This window comes from Rhipicephalus microplus, chromosome 10, assembly GCF_043290135.1.
Source record: "Rhipicephalus microplus isolate Deutch F79 chromosome 10, USDA_Rmic, whole genome shotgun sequence".
Lineage (NCBI taxonomy): Eukaryota > Metazoa > Arthropoda > Arachnida > Ixodida > Ixodidae > Rhipicephalus > Rhipicephalus microplus.
The window spans coordinates 4,252,922-4,268,455 of NC_134709.1; the positions used below are offsets into that span (position 1 = coordinate 4,252,922).

General features: G+C 45.1%; 2 protein-coding genes across 4 annotated transcripts in view; both read left to right on the top strand.

Annotated features, from left to right (window-relative positions):
- Nucleotides 1-15,534, top strand: part of LOC119180814 (uncharacterized) — a 317,273-nt gene that overhangs the window by 48,607 nt on the left and 253,132 nt on the right. The window lies entirely within an intron of this gene.
- Rtf1 (RNA polymerase-associated protein Rtf1) lies at nucleotides 127-3,170 on the top strand. Its single transcript, XM_037432433.2, has one exon. The coding sequence runs from the start codon at nucleotides 324-326 to the stop codon at nucleotides 2,421-2,423; it is 2,100 nt and encodes a 699-aa protein (XP_037288330.2). The 5' UTR covers nucleotides 127-323; the 3' UTR covers nucleotides 2,424-3,170.

Sequence of the window (15,534 nt, forward strand, 5' to 3'; positions counted from 1 at the left end):
TGTACAGTAAAACATTTGTTCGTATTTATTAATTATAAAACCTTTTGCTAACAGACGGAACAAATGAATAAATGTTCTCTGACCGCCGCTCGGCTGCTTCGCCGGCCGAAGCACATCCGCGCATCGTTTTTGGGCGGCCATGATGCATTGTACGAGCGAGTGTCCGGTGTAAGTCGGAGAAGTGAGATCGCAGTAACGTGTGGGTCTCTGAAGAACTACAGCGAGATCGTGGTGAAAGTAAGTCGCAGTTCTTTCGTCTAGAAGCGCGAGGCCGCGACGAAAGTGTGCTCGTCGTATCGTCACCCAGCGCTCGTGCACGCAGCATGGTGAAGCGCAAGAACCGGGTGGTGTTGGAGTCCAGTAGCGGTGAGAGTGACAGCCCGGACGACTTGGACGGCGAGTTGCTTCTACTCGCTAAGAAGAAGAGGTGCGAGTCGGAGAGCTCGCCGCAGAAGTCGCAAGCAGCCGACGAGGTCTCCAAACCTGGCGGCGCGACCGCGTACAGCGACTCGGAGACGTCCGAGAGCGACGACGACTGGACCGTGGACGGCAAAGGTGGCGGAGCCAAGGCACGCAGCAAAGGCAAGCTGTCCAAGAAGACGGCGCGGAAGAACCGCTCGTCCGGCAGCGAGGCGGAGAACAAGAGCGACGCGTCGTCCTCGTCTGAGCCCGAGGAAGGCGAAGTCTCGGACTCCGGCGGTGGTTCCTCGGCGCCGGCCGGCGGCAGTGGCAGCGATGACGACGATGAGGACGATCTCGAGGAAGAGGAGTTCAACGATGGCTACGACGAGAACCTAATGGGGGACGAGGAAGACCAGGCGCGGCTGGCACAGATGACGGAGAAAGAGCGCGAGCAGGAGCTCTTCAATCGCATCGAGAAGAGAGAAGTGCTAAAGACGCGGTTTGAGATCGAAAAGAAGCTGAGGTTAGCCAAGAGGAACGAGCAGAAGCGCAAGGCCAAGAAGGAGGAAGGCAGCTCAGCCAGCAACAAGGGCGGTGAAGGCGTGCCGGCCAGCTCCAGGTGCAAGGAGAGGCGACGCATGGTGGAGGAACGAAAAGACAGGTTGGACAAGAAGGCGCAGGCCATCAAGGACCTAAAAGCCGAACGCGAGAAAAAGCGCAAGCAGCTTCAGGAACAAATGCAGAAGGAAGAGGAGGAGAAGCGCAAGTCGCAGGAAGAAGAGGAAGCCCAGGCCCAAACATCCAGGAAGCTCAAAGCCAGTGACATCTACTCGGACGACGACGACGACGATGCTTCGGACCGGGATGACGAGCAGGACGATCAGGCCGGAGGCGACACCTCAGAGCGCCGACACTCTTCCTCTTCGTCCTCCTCCTCCTCCGAGGACGAAGAGCCGAAACCACAAGTAGCCGCGACGAAGGAAGAGGTCGGCAAAATACGACTGTCGCGTCACAAACTGGAACGTTGGGTGCACGCACCGTTTTTTGCAAAGACTGTAATTGGTTGCTTTGTTCGTATCGGCATTGGCTCAAACAATGGTCGTGCCGTGTACAGGGTAGCGCAGATTACCGATGTGGTTGAAACTGCTAAAGTGTACGTCCTGGGTCGTTGCCGTACCAACAAGGGTTTACGCCTGAAGCACGGTAAGCAGGAGCGGGTGTTTCGACTGGAATTTGTCTCCAACCAGGACTTCACTGAATCTGAGTTCTTGAAGTGGAAGGAAGTGATGGCTCTCGAGGGGGCTTCTTTCCCTACCGCTGAAGAGGTCACACGAAAGGTTAAGGACATCCAAGACGCACTCAACTACCAGTACAAGGAGTCGGATGTGGAGACGATTGTGAGTGAGAAGCAGCGTTTTCAACGCAATCCACACAACTATGCAGTGCGGAAGACTCAGCTTATGAAACAGAAGGAGATGGCCGAGCAGAAAGGAGATCACGAAGAAGCACAGAGGTTATCCGGAGAGTTGGAGCAGCTCGAGGAGCGTGCCCGCGAGTTGGACAAGCAGCGCACGAGCACAATCAGCGCCATCAGCTACATCAATGAACGAAACCGGATGAAGAACATAGTTGAGATTGAACGAGCAATTCTGGAAGAAGCCAAGTTGAATAAGGAAAAAGCGGATGACCCTTTCACAAGACGAAAGTGTGCTCCTAGTCTCGTTACGAAAAAGGGGCCGGCAGAGCCCAAGGTGGCCATGCCTGTGCCCGTGAAAAAGCCGGAACAACCAGTCGTTAGTCCGGCTGCTGTCGAACCAACCCGTAAGCAACAAGATCAGCAACCTCATCGGAATGAAGAAGACATGTTTTCCGCTCATGACTTCGACATAAAAATTGACTTGGATATTTCTGTCTCAACGGCACCTTCGGCTGTGGCGAGGCCATCATCGGGTGCAAGGGCGGCCGTTCCCAAACGTTCACTTAACCTTGAAGAATATAAAAAACTGCGGGGACTTATATGACCCTTTCTGCATTGGCGGCCTTTACTAGGCCGACAACTGTGTGTGCCGTCATTTATGTCGCTACGCTAAGCTATCATCTCTATCGGCCTTGCGGTAGCCATGTGCATATTGCTTGGGCACGGGCGCTCTTGTGTTGAGAATTGGGCCACTTGATTGCCGAACAGCTAATTTTTATGCTTATGCAAGCATAGTTTTCTTTGGAGGGATTGTTGTTAGCATCTGCTTGTGTAAAATGTGTTTTTACACCTGTATCCTATGAAGTCTTATTCTTCATTGCTAGTGGTGGCATGTCTTTAAGCACACTGCGCAGTTTTGACTGTTGTACATGTACACTGAAGGCACGTGAGAGATAGATTGGACAGCAGACCACTGTTGCTTAATGCAGCATCCAATGCAAATATGTACAGTCAGGACTGCGTTGTTAAAACCATGAGATCGAGCGCTACTGTAGTGTAACTATATTTGTGAAGAATCAGCCATTGTGTAGCAACAATCGTTTAATTAATATGCTAAAAAGATTGTGTAAATGAGAATCTTTAGGTGTGGTTTGCCTCTTTACATGTAACCACCATAGGCACTGTACATATTCATTAAACTGTACGAAATGTGGCATCTTGCCAGAGCATGACCAGAGCATGATGGCACCTGGCCTTATACACTTAGTGTCTTGTTTGTTTTCATCTTTCATCAATGTGTAGACTAGACTAAACACTCAATGCCGCAATAAAGCAAAACATGACTTATCCATCTATTTTGTATTATCCGAATAATTAGGCAAATATGGGCCCAATAGTACAGCTTTATGTTAAATTTACACAAATTAGGTACTTCCAAGCCCGTTGTGCTTACTTTATCGTTATGCACCCTGACCGAGATCAAGCATTGCTAGCAGAAAGACTTGGGACTTGGGAAAGGCTTGCCTTTAAGAGTACAATGGGATAGCGAAATCTGGGCCCCATGCATTTTGCCTTTAGCCATGTCGCAAGAACTCTTGTTCATGTAACATTGGCCGTTGGAAACTATTCTAGAAAGTCTACTGTAGTACCGTTGCTAAGTGCCCACAACGACACAGTTCTTTCTTGTGCTAATTGGCACCCATTATTCGGTCGTATATGGTGCCACGTGCAGTTGTGCAGCTGCACACATTACAATGGGTTGGCAACTTGAAACTACCTACTTGTCGCGCTGTTCACTGGTTTTGACGCTTGATGCGATTCTGCGGTTCTTCCGCACAATATTACCTGCGCTAAGAAGGCTCCTTTCACAACATGACAAAGCAGTTCCAGGCAATGATGTTGGTCTGTGGTAAACATCTGCTTGCCACGCACATGGCCTGGATTCAATTCATGCTGCGAAACTTAATTATTATTATATTTGTATCCTTAGGTTGGCAAAACTTGTGGAGCTCACTCAGACTCATTCATAAAATATATTTTGAGCTTTAGCCGGACTCACTCGGGCTGGGACTCATAGAAATTTTCTTCAGCTGGACTCACTCAGACTAAAACTCGCCAAAACATTACTCACTAAGACTCGGATTTATTGTTCGATCTTAGTCTCAGTGAGTCCGAGTGAGTCCAGCAGGCTAGAAACATCTTCGACTGTGGTGTCAATGCTGTTTGACATCAATACGTTTCGTAATCGGGGCTCTTCTTGGTGCTGTTTGACAGAGTATATTTGAATATTGGTTCTGAGCGCTTCCTAGCTAGTAAGGTCATTTCTTGTGTAAAAGATGACAGCATAAGATATAACAATCAAGAAAGTCCCCGGGACAGTTGGGGGGGGGGGGGGGGTCAAGGCATCCTAATAGGTTATTAAAGCCTCTAATTAATAAATATTCAAACAGTGTATGAAAGACACTGCTTTGGAATACCTGTGAGTAGACGAGAGTATAAACGTGAATCCAGGTAAGGCTGATAGTAATGCTGAAAAAGACTAGATAAGACCTTAGGTCGACAAAAGAAAGTGGAATTCACTCAAGAAATGCATTTTGCACTTTATACTCGCGAAAATTTTCTTCGATCGGACTCGCAAAAATATTACTCAGACTCGCTGCTCGATCCGAGTTCGCCGACCTATGTTTGCATCTAATTCAATTTTTCTGTCGCGTACAACATGGTGGTTCTATGCTAAAAATGTATTAATATGTAATTTAGTGGCAATCGTGTGCGCAAAGTACCGCAACGGCTTGCAAAAGCAGCTGAAATTTCTAGTGATTGTCTCCCAGAAGGAGGCAGTGAGATGCATGTCCAGCTCCATCAACTTACGCATGCTGGCTGCAGTGCACATAGCTTGGAGATTTCTGCGTAAGCTCGTAAAAGTAGCTCGGTAAACGTGGCCATGCAGCAAGAAAACAAGGCACTAAAAAAAAGAAAGTAAAAATCGCCCAAATTTGCACTGTGCAAGCCTGGAAACAGCAAAATTAAGTGATTGTGAATCTGTGCAGCTTCTAAGTAGGCCTTACCTGCAGATTGCTGTTAGGTCGTTGCTGGGCTCGGTGAATCGAGCTTAATTCTCGGCACGGAGAGGTTCGAGTCACAGACATGAGATGGGCACGCTCCGGAGTCTTCTCACAGCCACTGTTGCTTTTCTTGTTTTGTAGTATTTTGTCGGTGTATGTACCTGGGGTATTGGCTCAGTGCTGTCGCTTCACAGTCATTTCTAGTTGGGCTTCCTGTTGCCTCCTTCATTTCTAGTGGAAGTTGTGTAAAGTGGGGTTTAGCCAATTTCTGTGGCACTTAGTTATTTATGATAATAGTTTTATCAAAGTCCGCAAAACATTCAGTGGCACATACTGGTTTTTGTACTAACAGTTGCCTTCTTCATTTTTAGTAGATCAGTTGTTTGTGGCACAATACTGGCACATACCCACTCTGGGGAATTGTCCATGAAAGCTTGTGGCGTATATGTGATACACTGATTGAGAGCCCATTGTTAAAAGAACAAAAATAATAAATAATAAAATAAATTATAATCAACTAAAAATATTAAAATAGAGATGAATCAATAATAAAAAAAGAGCTAAAACTACATTAGAAGACAAATTTTGAGTAAACCAGACAGTTGAGTTTATCTCACCTGGTCTAAATCGAATGAATGTGCGACTTTCATTCACATTATCAATCATATCACAAGTATTCGTCAAGAATATATTTAAGCAGGTGTTATATTTACATGCGCTTAGAATCTCGAATAAAATTGCATACAATATCAAATACGTTTCTGTGGCAATGTCCCAAGCCAGTGGCGCCGTAACTGAGAACATTGTCTGCAGTTAAATTTAAGCCTACTGTGGAAAACGGAACTACTAGAAGTCTTTTTCTTATTAATGAATGGTTTATTTTATTTTTATTTATAAAGTACTCCAGGTCATAAAAATGGCCCAACAGGAGTTGGAAGTGGTACAATGATAATGATATGACCAATTAATAGGTGTACAGAAAGAAGAAAAAAAACAGAAAACAATGACAGAAAAAATAAATCAGACAGGTGTACAATTTATTTGCGGTTCACATAACTTGCACTTCAAAGTAATTTTCTAGAGATTTTAGTACATTTGCAAACTTAAAAATATGGTGCGGCAGTTCATTCCAGTCTGTTATTGTGAGAGGGAAAAAAGAGTACTTGAAGTTGCTAGGGCGCGCAAAGGCAGGTGTGAATTTGTAAGAATGGTATCCCCTAGTAGGACGTGAAGATAACGGAGTGAGGACGTGCGAAAAGTCTATGATAGTGTTTTTCTTAGATAGGTGAAAAAGAAATTTAGATCTAGCTAGTTTCTTTCGGGATTCTAAAATTGACATTTTGTTATTAATTATTAGTTTTGTTGGGGAGTCAGACTGTTGGGGACGGAAGCGATTGTAAATAAACCGAACAGCTAATCTTTGGACTTTCTCAAGAATATTAATATATTTTTTAGTGTGTGGATCCCAGACTTGAGACGCCTACTCTGAACAAGGCCGGACTAGTGTTAAAAGCTAGGAGTTTAGTTTTAGGGGGTTAGCTTTTGAGGGTGTGCTTTAGTAACCCTAATTTTCTACGGGCTGATGAGCAAATTTTTTCAATGTGGCAGGACCAATTAAGTTGTTGGTGATTGTGATGCCAATATATTTATAACTTTGTGTAAGTAAAATTGGAGTTCATTTAATACTGTACGAGTAAATTAGGGGCTGTTTTTTGTTAGTAATGCGTATAGATACAGTTTTCTCTGGGTTTATGTGCATGTCCCAGCACTCACACCAGGTATTAACTGCATCAACACATTGGTTCAATAACACTTGGTCATCTGTGGATTTCACTGAACTAAACAGAAGGCAGTCATCGGCAAACAGCCGCATTTCAACACCATATTTAGCATAGGATGTAATATTATTGATTAGATTAAAAATAGTAGTGGTCCCAGGATGCTATCCTTGGGAACTCCGGAGTTAACGGGAAGAGGATGGGAGTAGGTACCGTTGATATCAACAAACTGTGTGCAAGAAGACATAAGATGTTACCTATTTAACAATGGTCGAGGGAAAACCAAGCAAGTTAAGTTTGTGAATTAATTTGGAGTGGGGTATTTTGTCAAATGCCTTGCTGAAGTCAAGGATGATGATTTCAGTTTGACCGGATTCATCTAGGACTGAGGAGAAAGAATGTATTGTTTTACCATCATCAGTAGTTGCCAGGCTGTCGCTGAGAAACGTAGCCGGGCAGTGCTCCCACGCCTGGAACCGCAGTTCTCTTGGAAACAGTTCTGCGGTGGGGAGCGACAAAGGGATTAGAAGACGGTTCGTGAGCCAATGTCCCCACAAGCGATTCCTCCGGGCCTGCTTGTTTAGTGAGACGGAGAAGCAGACCGACCGCACAGGTCGTGTCTCCGCGATTCAATTGTCTACTCCTTGGCTGCCCTTCCAGGGAAAAATGGAAGAAGCAATTTAACCGCCAAATTGTTCCAGGAGAGAACCCCATTTCCCCTATCCTCAGAGCATTGCGTCAAGAGGGGCAATAACTATTCGGTGGACCATGTGCTACTGAATTATGCCCTGTGGGCGGTGTCTAGTGTGTGTGTGTGATTGACGTTCCAATTACGGAGGAGGAGCCCGACAGGGTTTAAAACGATGCTGCAGAGTGCTGGACGTGGCTCTGAACCATGTAACGGTTCAACCACCACGTTTGTGGTTTGTGAACTCCTAACCTCATGCTGTAAATAATTGTAAATAGTGCCATAAACCTGTTTGTTTTTCGTATCCCCATCTTGTCAGCATTCGTTTCCTCAACCCGAAGCTACACCACGCTACCACAAAAGACCGGGCAGACCCCGGTCCGCAACAACAGGTGCTCAGCGCTGGGATTCGGAGCGACTACTGGAGAACAGCGCCCAGAGCCGCCACAGTATACAGGAAACTAATTGGGTTGTCATGGATAGACCATTACGGAAACCGTGTTGGAATGGTGATAATGCGTTGTGCTCGTTCAGAAAATTAATCATATAGTTGGAAATTATGTGCTCTAGAAGTTTACAACAAGTGCTAGTGAGTGATATTGGTCTGTAGCTATACAAAAAGTGTTATTTGCTTTTTTAAGTACAGGAATTATTTGAGCAATGCACCAGTCTAAGGTAACGATGCCTTGAGATAACGATAAACGAAAGATTAGTACAAGAAAGTGGGAAAGCGAATCAGCGTAATGATGTAAAAACGTATTTGGCAGGTTGTCCGAACCACAAGAAGATTTTGTTTTAAGGTTCAGAAGCATGGAAAAGACACGTTCAAACGTTATGAAGTCAGGATCAATTTCTACTGAATTACTGCCAATGGCACTATTAAATGAGCATGGATTGGAAAAAACAGAGTCAAAGTAACGGTTAAATTCTGTGGCTATTTGTTTCTCATCTTGAATAATTTGATCCCCAAGCACAATGCAATCTGTAGTTTTCTGTTGATTAACTTTGACGTGGCGCCAAAACTTGGCTAAATCACCCTTAGGGAATTGGGGTATTTTAACAGTATAAAATACATATTTGCTGGACCGTATTATTTCGGAAAGCATTCTTTTTAATTTCTGACATGGCAATCCTTTTGAGTTACGCTTTCTCATTCGCTTTACTTTCCATGCAATTTGAATTATTTCTCTAGTTATCCATGAATTGTTGGGATGTTGCTTTTTAGTTTTGTTTGGAATAAAATTGTTGAGGCAATAGCTACAAAGTTATCGAAAGGTATTCCACAGATAGTTTACATCATCACCAGAAAAGCGATCAAAGGCTACATCGAGGTAATCTAGAACTGTCTAGTCATGGGCTTTAAAAAAATTTTTGAACACTTTCCGTTTCCCGTGCATAATGTCAGATTGATTACCAAGACGGCATGTAAAAAAAAACCAATATGTGGTCAGACAGACCATCATCAACAGACATATGTACGTCAGAAAGGAATTTGCCATGAAACACAAGATCTAATATTGATGGTGTATCATCCTGCACCCTTGTCGACACATTCACAGCTTGTTCCAGATCGCATGCCAGCATTAAATCAAAAACAACCTGGTCACTTGAGGATAAAGAGCATAGTTTAGACCAATTAATATTGGGTAAATTAAAAACCCCTGTTAGTATTAGGCGGCTTCCAGAATATTCAACACAGAAATCATAAATTTTAGACAAGAAATCATCATCTGAAGTCGGAGAGCGGTAGTACGTTTCTAAAATAATAGAATTTCTGAAGACGTTTAGTTTCAAACATAAGCTTTCATGGCCATCTATTTGTTTCAAAGGTGTAACTATTACATGAGAGCTGAAAATAACGGTGACACCTCCGCCACGCGATGGTTTGTCCCTTCTATACGCTTTAAAGTTGCGAGGAACAATTTCAGCATCACTGACACCTTCGTGCAGCCAAGTTTCAGTCAAGGCCGTGATGTGATTCCTACATGATATAAAGTAATTCTCTATTTTTTCTGTTTCTTCGCAGATTGGGCACAGTGGAGATATCGCCAGACCAGCTCTGTGTAAATAAAAGTTTAATGGGGGGACACGACGTCGAAATTTGGTTTAAATAACTTCCAACTTTCTAGATTCACTCCACCGAGGTTTCCAGGAATATCTCGGGTGCTCATACTCCGTCCATTTAATAATATTTTCCATCATATATGTATAAATAGCTAATTTTCTGTATCCGATTGACACTATGTGTCCTATTTCTGGGAGTACTGAGATCAGAGCACCATCAAGTGAAGCTCGGGCTAATAAGTAGGCCATTTTATTCAACTGTATGCCACAGTGTCCTAGGACCCATAACTTCAGGAGCTTCCGTTGGGGTGCAATGTAATGTGTGCAATGTCACTAGGGCTCTTTTGTTCTGAAGCTGTGAGAGCAGTACACACCGAAAGAGTATCTGTAATTATGACTGCACTGTCTTCGTCTGAAGGCAGTTTTCGGAGCGCCAAAATGATAGCCAAGAACTCGGTTTCGAAAATCGGAGGCAAGTCTGGCAGTCATACTGAGAATGACCAACCCAGGTAATCATGGGCCATTCTTACTGCTGCAATTTCATTATTCACAAAAGCGTCTGAAACTTAGATAGCGGGGGGGGGGGGGGTCATCATTAACTATTATGGCATTGTGATTTGAGGCTATAGTTTGATATTACCGATCTGATGTCCACCTTTATGTACAAAAATATTCTGGCGAGTATGAAAGATTGACCAATGAGCGATGAAAAAGGCGTCAGGGTTACTAATAAAGGCGGTAAAATTTTAAGAATGTTTGTACAATTAGAATATAGAATCGGCAAAAAATAGTTGGTATGCGAGCTTCCTGATATATTGCATTAATAGCAACGTACTTGGGGAGTCTCGTACACAAACAGTATGCACCGCGGTGAACAAGAGTTCTACAGCGGCGGCCCACTTTGGCTCCTGCCCCTCCGCGGTGGTCTAGTGGCTAAGGTACTCGGCTGCTGACCCGCAGGTCGCGGGTTCAAATCCCGGCTGCGGCGGCTGCATTTCCGATGGAGGCGGGAATGTAGACCCGTGTGCTCAGATTCGGGTGCACGTGAAAGAACCCTAGGTGGTCGAAATTTCCGGAGCCCTCCACTACGGCGTCTCTCATAATCATATTGTCACGTGATTACAGAACGACCACAACGTCTGTTCACAGGAGCAGCACTGGACGTCGAGCCGAACCGAACGTTAGAGCACGAGCACACCAACCGTCCTCTTCTTTTTTTCACACCATGGCACGTACTCGCATTGGCATGGCTAAACCTCGTTCCATGCCTGTGGCATTACTCCCCCCCCCCCCTTTTGAAAACAAAAAAGTACCACCCCGATGACCAATGCCGATTAAAAGTTAAAGTAATCGTGTACACGCACAAAGACGCACGATGAAGCAGTGTCAGGTGGCTCGGGGGTAGTGTGGCTTCATCCGTGACACATGAACAATGTCGGCCTGCTGAGAACATTGAGATCGCCGAGCTGTGTCTTCAAGCAGAATTTCGTAGTTGACATCTGTGAGGCGCCGTAGTACTCTATAGGGACCGAAGTAGCGGTGAAGTAACTTTTCCGAGCGGCCCCTTTGGCGAACGGGGATCCACAGCCAGACCAGATCACCGGGTTGGTAAATAACATGGCGATGACGGGAGTTGTACCTCTGCGAGTCGATTCGTTGTTGTTTTCGGATCCGCTCGAGTGAAAGCTGGCGGGCCGCGTCGGCGAGCCGGATAAAGTCGTTCGCATCAGTAGGAATATCGGTCATGTCAGGCAAGAGCATGGCATCAAGCATCGTAATTGCTTCTCGGCCGAGAAGCAACCGGAAGGGAGTGAAACCCGTAGTTTCTTGAACCGCAGTGTTGTAAGCGAACGTTACGTATGGCAAAATTGCATCCCAGTTCTTGTGATTACGGTCGACGTACATAGATAGCATGTCAGCGAGCGTCTTGTTTAATCTCTCCGTCAGACCGTTGGTTTGTGGATGGTATGCGGTCGTTTTGCGATGAGCTGTTCCCCTAAGTCTCGTGACGTCTTGAATCAATTGGGCTGTAAAGGTCAGTGATAAGAACTGTTGGCGCTCCATGGCGGAGGACGATGTTGTTGATGAAAAAATATGCAACCTCATTGGCGGTGCCTCGTTGTAGGGCTTTCGTTTCGCAGTACCTCGTTAAATAGTCAGTAGCGACTGCGGTTGCCATCATGTGACTTCGGGAAGGGCCCAAGCAAGTCCATGCCGATTCGTTCAAACGGTTGTGAAGGGGGTGCAACAGGCTGCGATAAACCAGCAGGGCGCTCAAGTAAGGCTTTATGGCGCTGGCAGTGATTGCACGTTTTAACGAAATGCTTGACATCCTGGGTGAGCTTTGGCCAGTACTAGCGAGTCCGAATCCGGGCAAGGGTACGTGCGAATCCTAGGTGGCCGGAGGAAGGCTCGTCGTGGCAATATGGTGGTTTTGGGACGTTAAACCCCACAAATCAATCATCAATCCACTTTGGCTCCGTAGCCGTCCCTTCATTGCCACAGAAAGTTGTCCCCGAGTATAGTGCGATTTGGCCAATTTCTTTGATACATACGCATTTAAAATAATGGTTGTTTTTTCGTGCGGAAAAGGGATTGATTTTCTAAAGAACCTTGGTGTTAAAAATTTGTTGCATCTCTGCATAGGTTGCTACAAATGTTTAAGTGTGTGAGCCCAATAGCACCATGATTGTGCACACAATAGGCACTGCAGTAACACTATATTAACGTAGATCTGGTTATGTTATACCAATGGGGGCCACACTTTCAGCCACAGAATGATGAGCTAACATTCGTGAATACATTACTGACATTCTCAAGCAAGAGCAATTTACCAAGTGTTGTTTGCCAAGGTGCTCCAGATTTCACCGCTTCCTGGAAATCACTGCAAACATTTAGTGCATTGCCTCGTTGGCTGAGGCTGACATCAACTATGTTCTGTATGGGCAGTTCCAAATCCTGGTTCACGAGAACGCTGAGAGCACTCCCTGCCTTCCTTTTTCTCGTTTCTCTCTCTCTCTTTCTACGAAGTTCCCTGCACTGATTGCCTCATCTCTTACATTGCTGAGACGAAAAACTTTTTGGAAAAGGATACGTCTTCTATGCAGCACAAAAGGCTCTCTGAGAACACAGTGGGGAGATGAGCCATCGCATCAACTTCTATGCCGCCTGAGTCATCGAAACGGAAAGTAGCTGCATAAAAAGACAATATAATCTTGGCGTATTCAAGGGTCATCTAGAAATATTACCCTTCTGAACGTGCATGTGCACGGCCGCTCCAGGTACACTTTTGGCACCGCTTTTTCGTGTTAAGAACGCAGCCCGTAGAAGCTCCCACCTGCTGTCGGGGCACAAAGCGCGCGCTGGTCCAAAAGCGCCCCCTCTTGTTCACTCACGAGATAAGCGTGAGCGCATATGACCCCGGCTGGAAAGGCGATGTTCGCTCCGCAGAAAGGAGAGGTTAGCGCATCCTTCCCCATACATACATATACATATACGTGAATGACGACGGTGGAGGCAAAAAAAAAAAAAAAAACACGAGACTGTCCATATAATTGCTATTGCAATAAAACTACGAAAACAGCGTGCGCACATGAGTGCACCACAATGATTGTGCGTTGTCTGTTATGGATGGATGGATGAATTGATATGGCTGTACCCTTCAGATCGGGTGGCGGCTAACGCCACTTAGCCGTAATACATACAGTAAACAAAAACTAGATTTATCTCTTTCCCCCCTTTAAATGGTGAAGTAAAGCACACTGGCACTCTGCAGTGAAGAATTTAATTTTCTCTCGTGCCTTGATTGTAGCCACCAATCAGATAACCTTCTTTTAATTATTTGCCCTCCTTGTCCCTAAACCACAGTGCTTTGAAAAACTCTGTGCCATCACCCTGAGCTATAAGGTGAAGCCTTTTACAGAACATTATCAAGTGTTAGGCAGTTTTCTGCGCATCTCCTCACGCACTACATACCGTGTCTACCCCTTCGTATTTGGCCTGATAAGTCTTGGTTCGCAATACTCCCGTCCTGGCCTCAAACAGCACAGAACTACCTCGATAGTTATCATCCTTGGCAATTTTCTGCTTGAAAGTTCATAGATCTCTAGACCCGACTTCTTAATTATGTCTATTCTCCCGTTGAGGACCGGGGTCTACCCTACGCTTCACCGCTGACGTGGGTTGCCTAGACGTCAGGGTTTCGTCGGACCTGGTCTCCTGTGGTAACGTGGCGCGATTTCGGGTGGAGGAAACGAATTCTGATAAGTAGGGTAACCGAAAAATAAACATGTTTACTGGCACTTTATACAAATATTTACAGCATAGAGGTTAAGAGTTCTGCAAACCACGAGCGTGGTGGATGAACCGTTAAACTATGGTTCAGAGCAACGTCCGGCACTGTCAAGCGTCGTTTTAAGCCCTGTCGGGCTCCTCCTCCTTGACTGATGCACCAATCACATACAAGATACCACCCTCCAGGGCTTCAGTCAATAACACACGGTCGCCCAATAGGGGTCGCATCTCCTGACACAATGCTCCTCCGGTACGAGTAAGAGAGAGGAAATGGCTTCCTTCCCCGAGCAAGGTGGCGGTTGGGTTAGTGCTGTCTTTCCCTGGAAGGGCAGCCGAGAAGTAGAGATAGAAGGTGCACTAACACACTCAAAATCATCACGTGTCGTTCCTGCTGCTTCTATAATCAAATGGGTTAATAAATCTCTGTCCCGATAGTGCACCTTCTATCTCGCTCACGCGGAAAGAACTTTGTTTTTTTTTTTTTGATGGTGTGATAGATAATAACGAATGAATAATGTACGGCACTGCACGAGTGCGTTTTGTTGTTCTGCCTTTTATTATTATTTTTTCCTTTTTCACCGCCTTCATATACTCTGACGTTTGCTATAAACGTTTAGTTGAAGTTAAGCGCTTGTGTTGTGTGTTCCGTGTAATAGTTGCTGCGCTTCCTACGAAGATGGATTCATACCAACTTGCTCGATACCATTGCTTATTGAGTTACAGAGACTAAAAGCCAAATTGGAGGCGAGTCGACTTGTCTTCAGCCTTTCTTTTGCCAAGCAAGGCAAACACGTTGAACAGTCATTGCCAGCATTGGTGTATGCAGTATATAGTATTAATAGCCGACAACAAGGAATATTTGCAGGCATTGATAGACATCTGCGGCAATGAGGAAGATAGGTTAAATTTGAAGTTCAGTAGGGAAAAATCGGCAATCATGATATTTGATGATAACGAATGCAGTCACCATAATATACAGGGAGTCACACTAGAAATAGTGAATAAATACAAATATTCGGGCTTATGGATAAATAATGGGGCTGAGCATTTAGCTAAGGGAGCACGAAAGATACGTAATGACTAGGGGCAACAGGAATGCAGCTGTAATGAAAAATAGGGCACTGTGGAACTACAATAGGTAAGGCGTTGTGAGAGGAATTTGGAAAGGTGTCATGACCCCGGGTTTGACGTTCGGCAATGCGGTCTTGTGCATGAAATCAGAAGTTCAAGCAAGATTGGAAATTAAACAACGTGACATAGGCAGACTTGCTTTGGGAGCACACGGGAATACCCCCAAATCAGGGGGTACAGGGAGACATGGGATGGACATCGTTTGAGTGCAGGGAAGCTAGCAACAAGATAGAATTTGAGAAGAGATTGAGAAAAATAGGAGAGGAGCGCTGGGCTAGAAAAGTTTTCAGCTACTTGTGCATGAAGAATGTTGATACTAGATGGAGGAAGCGAACTCGAAAATTGACAAACAAGTATTTAGACAACAGCAGAATACCAAGCCTAAAAGAAACATTGATTAATAAGGTAAAAGAAACAGAGAGTGACATGCGTTAGATTGGAATGCTTACGAAATCATCACTTGATTGGTACATACCATACTTTAAAGCAGTAAATTGCCCATGAAAAGATCTACAATAATTTTCGGGGTTGTTCTCTGCTGTTCGAGGCCGGAACGGGAGCAATGCGGACCAAGACGTACCGAGCAAAATACGAAGGCACAGATACGTTATGTAGTGTGCGTGGAGAGGAGGAGGAAATGGCTGAACATTTGGCAATGTTCTGCAAAGGGCTCCACCTTATAGTCCAAGACATTGG

Bases quoted from the DNA above. Each gene is read 5' to 3' on its own strand.
- Rtf1 (XM_037432433.2), top strand. From the start codon at position 324: ATGGTGAAGCGCAAGAACCGGGTGGTGTTGGAGTCCAGTAGCGGTGAG.